The sequence below is a fragment of the Rutilus rutilus genome (genome assembly GCF_951802725.1).
Source record: "Rutilus rutilus genome assembly, chromosome: 11".
Classification (NCBI taxonomy): Eukaryota; Metazoa; Chordata; class Actinopteri; order Cypriniformes; family Leuciscidae; genus Rutilus; species Rutilus rutilus.
In genome coordinates, this window is record NC_140216.1 from 5,184,451 (window position 1) to 5,196,737 (window position 12,287).

Consider the following 12,287-nt stretch of genomic DNA (forward strand, 5'->3'; position numbering starts at 1 on the left):
GTTATCAAGACATTTAAGATATCCTCAACATTGATAGTATCTACTACTTACAAGTAAAAGTGATTTGCCCGGCTCATCCATGTCAGGCACCAGGTCCTCTATGGGCTGGGGGGGGCGAGGGGAAAAGGCACTCTGGGGTAAGCCCACCTCCTGTGGCCAGTCCTCTGGAGAAGGGACCCCCACCACACTGAAATATCACCATCAAATCAATCTCAATCTCGTCAACACAAGACCAACAAGTTATTCCAGCATTATATTGGATTCATTAAATGGCACTTACTCAAAAATCTTGCCTAACTGGTCAACATCAGAGTTTCCACGGAAAAGAGGGCTGGAGAAAGAGGAAAAACTGCAATTAATTGCATGATTGATTTTGTAGCAATAACTACACCTCAATGACACTTTAGTTTTTACTCATAATGAATAAACTAAAATATACAGACTAAAATAGATACATTAAAATAAATAATTGAGCAAATAAAACTAAATAAGCAAAAAACTACGTTTTGTTAAATGAAATAAAATACCAACTCAAATAAATAAATAAAAAAAATTTCAGCTATAGTTGCCAAGAAAACATTTCTCATTTTTATTTAAGTTGATGTACAAAAAAAAAAAAAAAAAAAAAAAAAAAAAAAGATATATAATAATAATAATAATAATAATAATAATAAATTATATATATATATATATATATATATATATATATATATATATATATATATATATATATATATATATATATATATATATATATATATATATATATATATATATAAATAAAACAAAGAAAAATGACCAAAACACACAACAAAATTAATGACACTAATTAGAATTAAAATGCAGTTGAAATCGAAAAATTAAAAATAATTTTAAATATATATATAAAAATTATAACAGTATCTTGATGGTACTAAAATAACACTGACTAAAACCAACTCAAAGAAATTAATTAAAAGAATATATCTAAAATAATGAATCTTTAATAAATAAAATCTAAATTAATAAACTAAAATAAATAAATAAAAATAAAATAAATTAAACCAAAAAGAATAAAAAAAATGATAAAAAATAAACTAATAAATAAATGCACTGATTAAAACGCCAAAATGCAAGGCTGCAGGCCAGTGACAGCCATGAAACAAACAAAGGTTGTGTGTTTAGATGTTCGCTCCTAATTCTGCAATAATCATGAATGTCTCCTGCCTGTCTGCCAGAGGCAAAGACGGCAAAGAGAAAGAAAATCCTCATAAGCTGCACTTTATAAATAAGGTCCTAAAGCAACATAACAGACATTGGTCGACTGTACATGCGTTGTTTCCTGGCCAGCCCGAGGCCGAGAAGATCTGAGGACTTTTTTAGCACATGCTGAAGTCCACCCGCCCGGACTGCTACTGGTGCCTGTGGCTTCAGGCCAGTTAGGACACCCGTGGGCGGGCATGCTTCCCTTGGCATGCACACAAATTCCAGGAGCCACAAGCACAGGGCTCAGGCTCCAAAACACACCACACAGAGTAAAAGAGAGAGAAAAAAGCTATTTATCCCTGCCGTCTGCTTTCGCTCTCCACAAACCTCTATGTGAGAGAGAGCAAAGATGAACCGTGTGAAAGAACAAAACCGAAGTACAGAAACAGAGACATATGTGAATTATTAACTAAATTTAGCTCACTAATCAATCATTTTCACAGTCAAGTCTTTGAAAAAAGAGTGCAAAAACAGCACTTGTAATTTCCCCTGCCACCACCAGATGTCGCCCTACAGCAAGACAAGCACCAAACTCTCAAAGTCTCTTCCTTCACAGCCACTCAAACCGTCAACTTGATCGCAACTGTAATCAGACAAAGGGCCAGAACTGAGCACGTTTCCTTACGCCTCCATTTTTGAATGAGGTTCAGAAGCTTTCAAGACTTCCTTTAAAGACTGGTGAGAAACAGACAGACAAAAGTCTGCATAATTTTCAGAAATAATGTGACGACAGGCCAGTTCACAACACAAACGATAACTATAACTAAATTAGCCTCCACACCAGCAGGCAATAACGTCCTGTTTATTATAAGTGAGCGCAAGCGGTATGTCGTCTGCCATTTTAAAGTGCCCATTGAAGGCCCATTGAAGTGCCTTAAAACACGCAGCATTATTCAATGTGTTGACGTAATTTCCACTGAAACAGGAAGACAGGGCGGGACATATCGAACAGCTCCTCCCCTTTTTAAATTAGCCAATAGCATTTTGTTTATATCACAGCTCGGCCAGAGCCGCTGAGCTCTGTAAAGCCGCAGTTTTCTCCTAATCTCCTTCATATCGCATTAAGAAGTTATCAAAATCATTGATCCATATTGGTGGAAGTGAGAGACTGTACATTTTGAATGCTTATTTCTTCTAAACGCAAATTTTGTCATTGTTTTGGAGCACATTAGCTTATAGACAACAGTAAGGCTAACATATTCATACTAAAAGCCCAAAAACTTCAATTTTGATTTCATGGGGACTTTAAGGTAGGATGGAATTCGTTAATCCCGTTAAAAAAATCTGAAAGTGATCCCAACGATATTGTTCCTCTGTGCTGTTATTGTTATAGTTGTGGTGTGGACTCTGCTATTGCTTTAAATTTATGTCGTTAGCTAACTACTATACGCTGAACATTCTTGGCAGGTGAGGCGGACGTGTCAGATGCTCGCGTAACTTTTCAATTTGAACACGCTTGTTAAAGAAAATTGCCTTTATTGTGTCGTTCACATACCACATCAACTGCTGCAACCCTTAAAGGCAAAGTCAGTCCCGAGCAGTTAAATCAGACAAAAGCTGTTCTATCTTCTAACAGTCAAGGGGGGGCAGATCTCACCTAAAGCAGTGTCATGCCAAAACAAGTAAGTATGGCTGAATTTCTCTAGTCTAGAGCACATTCTGCCTTCCCTTGGGCTACTTGGTAGTTTGAATGAATTAGTGGCTTTTTGCACAAGGCAGACATTATGCCAGGGCAGAGGCTTCCTGAGTGAGTGGGCACTCGCACCAGGCCAGTACACGCAGTTGAGTCACGCTCCAAGTGCCAGTGTCTCGATCCACATTCCACCCGCGCCACCTCTGGAATGCATCAGTGTATCTGAATCTGTGACGACTGGTCTGCCAGAAAAGGTGCGTGCGAGTCAAAATTAGTTTGTCACCTTTATTTATTGATTATGATTCAGGCAGCATTACAGGTCAGAAGTCAGATGGGATCAGAACATTCAGAATATGTATCAGTTCCATTTAAAACACACGTGCCAAGTTCTTAGAAAAGTTCTCATTGTGTTCATGTTGGTTTCATATGGTCAGAGGTGGACAGTAACGAAGTACATTTACAGGCCTGTGCTTAAAGGTGCTCTAAGCGATGTCACGTGTTTTTTTAGGCCAAAACATTTTTTGTCACATACAGCAAACATCTCCTCACCATCCGCCAGCTGCCTGTCCCCTGAACACACTGTAAAAAAAAACGGTCTCTGTAGACACCCCCAGGCTCCACAAACGGCAAGAAAAACAAACTGGGCTAACCCGCACCACGATACATAACAAACTGTTCCAGCCAATAACCGACAAGAAGGGTTTGGGGGGGTTAGTGCGCGGATGAGGAGGAGGGAGGGTCTAGCTAGCCTCCGTTTTGTCAACGTCAACAAGAAGTGACGTCACCCAACATCACTTAGAGCACCTTTAATTAAACGTACTTTTTGAGTATCTGTACTTGAGTATTATTTTTTCTGGACACTTATGACTTTAAAGGGATACTCCACTTTTTTTGGAAATAGACTCATTTTACAACTCCCCCAGAGTTAAACAGTTGAGTTTTACTGTTTTCGAATCCATTCAGCTGATCTCCGGGTCTGGCGGTACCACTTTTAGCATAGCTTAGCATAGATCATTGAATCGGACAAGACCATTAGCATCTCTCTCAAAAAAAATGACCAAAGAGTTTAGATATTTTTCCTATTTTTAAACTTGACTCTTCTGTAGTTACATCGTGTACTAAGACCGACGGAAAATGAAAAGTTGCGATTTTCTAGGCTGATATGGCTAGGAACTATACTCTCATTCCTGCGTAATAATCAAGAAACTTTGCTGCCGTACCATGAGTGCAGCAGGCGTAATGATATGAAGCAGCGCCTGAAAATAGGTCTAATAGGTTAGACAAACTTAGTCCCGGTCACGTTGGAAGTTACTGAGCTGGGGACTATTTTCAGGCGCTGCGTCATATCATTACGCCTGCTGCACTCATGGTACGGCAGCAAAGTTTCTTGATTATTACGCAGGAATGAGAGAGATGCTAATGGTCTTGTCCGATTCAATGATCTATGCTAAGCTATGTTAAAAGTGGTACCGCCAGACCCGGAGATCGGCTGAATGGATTCGAAAACGGTAAAACTCAACTGTTTAACTCTGGGGGAGTTGTAAAATGAGTCTATTTCCCAAAAAAGTGGAGTATCCCTTTAACTTCACTACATTTGAAAGACCGTATGGTACTTTTCACTCCACTACATTTCTATCAAGGTCCTCGAAGTCGAAAGGTGAGAGTATGTAGCAGCTTTGAAAGTCAGTGGATGATATTTTTCTTTTTAAAAATGTGATTGGGGTTTTTACAGACAGCGTATCAGTAATCACTCTTGTAAGGTCATGTGAAGTTCACAGACTTCCCAGCATTTTTTTGAACACTGATCAGCAAAATGGAAGACGGTTCCTCTGCGCAGTGCGCGCACCAGTGGCCATACTTAGAAAGTATGTTTCAGTTTTCTGAAAAGATTAAGGATTTGTTTAGTTTTAAATGTTTGCTTTGTTTGCCTAAAACGAACCATTTTACAGCCTTCAAACTTGTTGTCCAAACTGCGGAAGCATATTGAGTTATGTAAACTTAATTTCTGGTGAAAGCTTGAAATGGAAATTGTCTGTGCTTTTACTGTAGTGCAATTCCGCATCCTTCTTAAAACTACTAAACATTTAGGGAGGCGTGTGCTAGAATAAATGAATATATTTCATTAATTTGTGAATAAATTAATAAATAACAATAAATGATATAGTTGGTATCTCTACTTTTTGTGAGAGCAGCTTTAGGTTGTGAGAGCGTAAACAAGGATCTGAAAGCCGTCGCACGTTGACTCTTCACGCAATGGTCAACCCTCGGAAAAGCAGAACATCAAAAGCATTTTCTGTCATTCAGAAACACACTGACTGATCACTACATCATCCAAGAGATACAGACTTGCATGAAGTATGACACTAAACTTTACACATTGTGAGCGTCAGACAAGTAAAGATCTTTTATAAAACCCTCAACAAAACAACTGAAGCAGAGCAAAACTCCAAGGGCCCAACGTTACACGATCCTCTCCAGGAAAACGCTGTCCCCTCAACAGTTAAAGTTCCATCTTAAACAAAGCCATACAATATGTTGCTGGCCGAGGCGCACCACATCTTTATAACTCTCAGGTGAATTGAAAACATCCATTACTGGGGTTGGCGTGTACAGCGCGGTGCACTTCTCAGACATCAGAGGAGAAACCTGGTCCCAGGTGCCCTTTAATCTGCAACAGGTGGCCTTTTAAAAGGCATTCTTAATCACCTGCAGGAGGAGAAAAGGTGTGCTGGTAGCAGCAATGAAAGCCCCCCTTACCCCCCCACCTCCAGGCACTAATGGAGGCATGCCAGGAGCCCAGCACAGTGGCCTTTTTATGGAACATGGCTTTAGAGAGTGGAAACCAAACACGTGAATGGATATAACTGATGTTTTAAGGTTTCTTTTAGTAATTAACAAATGCAACGGCGCTATTTAAACAGATAGTTATGTGCCTGAAACTAAACATAACTTTTCCTATCTGAACTATGGGATTATTGTATTAAGCACTGAGTCAGCTAGTGTTTATCTACCGTTCCTGCAAAGCAAACACCATCAATGGATACCGGAAGGGACGGACAGGTGGGCCTGTTAGAATGTGAAACACAGGATGTGTGTGAAAGTGTGTCCCTGCTTGTGTGTCTGCGCTTTCCATCACAAATCTCCCTGTTCATCCGATTATGCACTTGTTATGGCGCGTCGGGAGAGGAAAACATCAGCCCACGCAATTGCCCCCAGCGGCACGAGGAAGGGCGGGTAATTCAACATCATCGACAAGCTGGAATGAAATGGGTCAACAATGCATTATTATTGTCAACCAAGACTAAAACTTTTATGTCAATTGAAAAAAAGCTGCAATAAAATAAAACTTAAAATGTTAAAGGGGTCATGAACTGAGAATGAAAGATTTCCAGCTTGATCTTTTGACAGTTAAGAAGTCGTTATACTATAAAAAATATCCTGTAAGTTTCGAATCTAAAAACGTCCTTGTTATTCCAAAAACAGCTTTTATTGAAACCAAGGCCAGAAAACGACAGGATCTCAAAAGTTGTGACTTATGACGTCACAGGGCAGTGAAAGACCACCTTTGCAGAAGAACATCTACTTCTACATCACTGCGTCTTTGGCTCCGCCCACTGGCGCGTTAGTGAATAGTGACATAAGAACGAGTAAAGGCCGACACGGGATCAATACCATTACCTTCCAAACTATCCTAATGGTAGGAAAGTGGGGTTTTTTTGTGTGTTTTTTTTTTCCAACAACGTGAATGTCTGAGCAGTGCATTGTTTGCTGTGGATTATTTGGTAGTCGCAATTTCGACACAGGCTTTGCAAACAGACTTTTACGATATGGATCTACGCCACAAACATGTTTATTCTAATGCCTGATCTGTGATCAGTGATTTCTGATGTTTAATTATTCAAGTTCAGATAGATTATCTTTCTCTCAAAACGCGTACGGTTTATGCATCAGCAAAGCAAGCCAGTGACTAAACAATCAACTTCACATCGTTTCTCTTAGTAGGATGAAAATAATCTTATTTAAACTGATTCAATTATATACAGAAAGCGATCAAAGAACGCTCCCTTCCAATCGCCCAAGCTGTCAATCACACAGCGCGAGTTTATCTGGACACTTGCCAAAACTCGTTATGAAATCAATGATGCTGTTACACTGCACAATGAAGCTCTTACTGTATTTCCATCTTGTTAGCATTGTTATTGGTGAAAGTGTGAGAGTGCGGAAATTGCGTTGCAATGATGAGATCTTTATTCACGCGATCAATCTGTCATCCGCTTAATGCTCATCACTGCAACCTTTCATGTGTTGGGAATAGATCTAAATATAATGCTATAATCACTACTTTTCACGATTCGTTAATCTCGATAGCTGTAATAGTAAAAACGTAGTAAAAGATTTCGAGAGAGAGAGAGTTCCACATGTAATGCTAGCTATTTTATATGCAAGCATGTCAGCCAATCAAAGCAGTGGGCGTTTACACTAAAGTCTCACACAGACACGCCCCTTCAAACAGAGCGTTCAAATCAGAGGCTAAAATCAGGCAAGAAAAAATGCCTTTTATTTCTAAATTATGACAATGTAAATGTAAAAATCATGCTAACATTATATGGGCACCCCAGGAAACATAATAAAATAATGCAGTTCATGACCCCTTTAATTGCAAAAACTTAAACTAATTGAAAAATAAAAATGTTGCCTTGGAAATAAACTGAAATATTTAAGTTAAAGCTCTAAAATTATTTCTGTCATGACAACTCTCGGAGTATTTGGTATGGTAATGGATATGACAATGTTGATATGTTTGATCTTGGCGGAATAAATCTAAGTACGGGACTTGCTACTGCCAATACATACACAACACTCTGCTGTGAGCATGTAAGACATGCTGCTGCTGTACAATATCGTGTACATGAATTACCCGTAGCAGATCTATACAGGTGGAGCCGGGGAAGGTGGAGGGTTTCTGAAAGTGTGCTGCAACTGCTACAGCAAATGCTGACCAAGTATTTGAGGGTTGAGCGAGCTCATTAGCCTGCTGATGCAGCAAGAACCAATCAGCTGTGCCCTATAGAGAATGGTGTGATTGCAAGCTGAAAACAAAAGAAATTAATCCTAAATATCAATATTTAAAATAAAAACTAATAAAATAGCAAAAGTACATAACGAAATTACCCAAAATTAAACTAAAATATGAACTTGTAACATGCAATGTATGTACACTTGTTTCATGCACAACTCTATCCGTTTTGAAATCCGTGCCTTTCTGGCCCTTAAGATGGGATTTCTCACGTTTGAATTGGTGACCAATTTAACGAGAGAAATTGCTTCACGAACCTCATCTAGATATTCGTATCTCATCTACAGTAAACTCATTGAAATAAGAAATGAGAATAAATCATTTGCAAAACTTAATCTTAATATTTCTCTCTTTTTAGAGCCTTGAGAAAATACAACCATAAATAATGATAATGCGCTACAAGCTGATGTAGTACATTAGAAGCCACAAAGAAAGAACCGTTGAACCGTTAAATCCTGCTGTCACTGGATTGAGCAGCTTTAATAAATGTGCCAGTGTTGAGTTGAGCAGTTGGAAAGATTCGTTAAACCGCACACAGATGAACGGATCTCTCCAAGTCTACAGTGCCTGTTACAACCACAGTGACTTTTTTTTTTGTCTGTTTTAATAACCTCAGCCTCCTGCAAAAATGTGGTCAGAAGCAGTGTGGCCCAACAAAATCCTTTTTATTTATTTTCAAAATTTCATTTTATTTTTTATCATTTCTGATTTTTATTTTCTTTTTCAGATTTTGATAAAATACAATATAATACCATAAAACATTAAACCATAAAATACAATATTAAAACAGTTTCATAAAACTATTAAGGGGGAAATATCTCATTTATATCTTCTATAAAGGGGGGGAAATTAATAAAGGGGGTAAAATTAATTTCTATCTCAAATTAATTTGACTTTTTAATTAAATTAATTAAAATAGTATATATAAATATAATTATAAAAAGTTTTCATAGTCTCCAAATTACATGTGACCCATAATGTGATATATTATTTTAACATAATGTCCATGCTCAGTGGTTTTCAATTTTATTATTTTATGTCAGATTTCCATTTTAAAGTCTGCATTATGGCCCTAAAACCACCTCAAAACACAACCCATTGTATTGTATTGTAGTGTGTGTGTGTATATATATATATATATGATAATTTTTATCAAGCTCGTATATTTAAATTCAATAATTTCACTTAAATGGCAATGAAGATTACCTATTAATTGTCATTTAAGTGAAATTACTGAACTTAAATATATACGAGATTGATAAAAATGATCATTCTAGAAGAAAATGTCAGATGGCACTTAGAGGCTTTTGCATCTGAACTCTTCATATATATATATATATATACACACTTCTGTGTGAATGGAAAGTGGGCCCCATCACTAATAAAGTGGACCAAAAAGAAATTAAAGGACTATTTTGCACTTTAAAATATGCATTTCAAATATTTTAATGTTAAGCATATTATTATTCAAGACACACCCTGTGCAATATTTATAGACTCAAGGGAAATCATAACTCTTGCTACTCCCTTTGTGCCAGACACATGCAAGCAATCAGGTCATCCATGCTTGACACGTTTAACTGAGCATCACCCGCCTGAATCCTACATCTTTCTTCATTTTACAGTCAGCTAGTCAGGATTATTAGTGAGCGAGATAGATAATGACGCTGAGCAAACTTACCGGCGTCTGAACATCTCAGCAAAGATGCAGCCGACACTCCACAGATCCACAGGAGTAGCATAGCTGGACTGAAGCAGCACCTCGGGAGCTCGATACCAGAGCGTCACAACCTGCACACACACAAAAATAATGATACAAATTAGATCTTCTTATTTACATGACCTCACTAAAGTCTAAAATGGTAGGAGACGCTCGTCTATATAATCAGTGACAATTCTTTTAGATAAAATAGTCCAAAAACAATATAATACGATAAACATAAAATCAGATAAAAAAATTATACATTATATTTAGACAGTCCATGTTATAAATTAACTTTGCAACTACATGTCAACTAACTCACAGAGTACTAGTAGATTAAGTTGACGTAGTATTAGTAGACTGTTAGGTTAGGGTTCGGGTAAGAAAGTTGACATGTACAGTGCAATGCATAAGTTAATACACCCATGCTAAAGTTGACTAAAAAGAGGAATAAAAAATCATATTTTGGAAATTGAACTTAAAGGGGTGGTTCAGGATTTTCAACATCGGACCTCATTTTCAAGTGAGCCTGTTTGTCATTCATCAGTGGAGACCGTTTTCAAAAAAATTCATCCAGTCCTTACTTTTGGATAGTTCGCTGGTGCTAGGCTAGCGCGAGTCAACGGTAGATGCGTTAGCCTGCCATTAAAAACAGTTTTACCCACTCCACAGTACATCAAAAGCAAATCAATTATAACGCCAGACTACCGATATAAATGTCTGTTGAGAGAATAATGTTAGAAATCAAACTACCCTTTCATCGCATTGCAATAGTTATACTTTGTTCCCTGTGTTTATTAGCACAGTCTACAGCAGCGGCGGAGTGATATTAAGTTACCTAGGCAACCGAGACTCCTACTAGCTAGCTAGACGTCCCGACTGTAGTGCGCTTCTTTTCTGTGTTTACTTTTCGGCGCAGTACTAACCGGAGCAAAGTAAAATTCCGCCACTGCTGAGAAACTAGTTCCTGTAAATGTAATGCGATCATTGAGATGCAAGTGTAGTTTGAATTCTAACATTATTCTCTCAACAGACATTTACATCGATAGTCTGGCGTTATATAATTTATTTGCTTTTGGTGTACTGTGGAGTGGGTAAAACTGTTTTTAATGGCAGGCTAACGCATCTACCGTTGACTCGCGCTAGCCTAGCACCAGCGAACTATCCAAAAGTAAGGACTGGATGAATTTTTTTGAAAACTGTCTCCACTGATGAATGACAAACAGGCTCACTTGAAAATGAGGTCCGATGTTGAAAATCCTGAACCACCCCTTTAATGCCTTAATTTAAAAAATTAGGAAAAATCTAACCTTTAAGGACACCAATTTTAAGGACACCATGAGAGCAATGCAAATCAAACTAGCTTTTAGGCTAACTGAAATAAAACCATGCCAATCTCTAGGTATGGTGAATGCTATGTGATGATGTGGGGCTATTTTAATTCCAAAGGCCAAGGGAACTTTATCAGGATGCATAGTATCCTGGATCCATGAAGTAACTGGCCTTTAAAAATAAAAATCTGCCTGCCTCTATGGGAATTTAACATAGGGGTGTACTAACTTATGCACCATGTATTTTAAGGAAGAACATTTATTTATTTACGATACATTATTCATTCACAAAGAAAATTGGTGTCCTTAAAGGTTGGATTTTTCCTAATTTTTTAAATTAAGGCATTAAGTTCAATTTCCAAAATATGATTTTTTATTCCTCTTTTTAGTCAACTTTAGCATGGGTGTATTAACTTATGCATTGCACTGTAACTGCAAAGTTACTTATAGTCAGTAGAATGTCTGTTATAAAGAGTTAACAGATATTAAGCAGACAGTATACCAATACTCTAATAACTGCTAGTTGACATGTAGTTGCAAAGTTACTTATAGTCTGAAGAATGTCTACAGTGGACCATCGAAATAGTGATACCTTTTTTTATTTTATTATATGCGTTCATTTTTCTATTTCTTAATTGTACTGTATAATCGACTGGAATGGCATAATACTGAAATAACAGCTGGCAATGTCCACACATTCATTTGTCCAGTCTATATTTTATCATCTCTACCTCTGATCAGGCTCCACTGACCAATGGACCCTTTTCAAAGACTGTGATCATGTGTTTTAACAGTCATCAGCATTGTAAATCCTGCAAAGTTGTTTATATATATATTTTTTTTTTCAAATATTATGTACATTAATAACACTATACTTTGTAATATATTATCTTTATATCAAATTCCGCTGCTGTGAGGGTGTTTCTAATACAGCGACTGTGGGAGTGACGGTAAAATGGACATCTTTCTCTCTTCTGACTGCCGTAATCAATCCCTCTCAATTTTTTCCCTATTTTTGAAAGCAGTGAAAACACTATTGTGGAGTTTTTCTTTTGCTATTTGAGCAAATGGGAACACAAAAACATATATTTAATGTAGTCTCTCATTTCCCGCTATAGAATTTTACCCAACTATGACGACTTCCGCTTCTGAGAAACCCGGAAATGTGAAAAGGGTCTATCGAACGCCTTATACAGCCTGCAGGAGCCCAGGAATACTCAGTATGCAGGATTCTGCTGTTAACAGCTACAGTAGGGAGAGCCTCCAGACAAAACTCAGTGACCCTGCACAGGGTGGACC

At 37.6% G+C, this 12,287-nt stretch overlaps 1 protein-coding gene across 1 annotated transcript in view; it reads right to left on the reverse strand.

Moving 5' to 3' along the window:
* cdk6 (cyclin dependent kinase 6) overlaps nt 1-12,287 on the reverse strand; it is a 42,544-nt gene that overhangs the window by 1,900 nt on the left and 28,357 nt on the right. The window contains exons 5-7 of the mRNA XM_084422605.1: nt 9,637-9,746; nt 281-331; nt 52-187 (exon numbers count right to left, since the gene is read on the reverse strand). Coding sequence (XP_084278731.1) covers nt 52-187; nt 281-331; nt 9,637-9,746 — 297 coding nt within the window. The remainder of the gene's footprint in view (nt 1-51; nt 188-280; nt 332-9,636; nt 9,747-12,287) is intronic.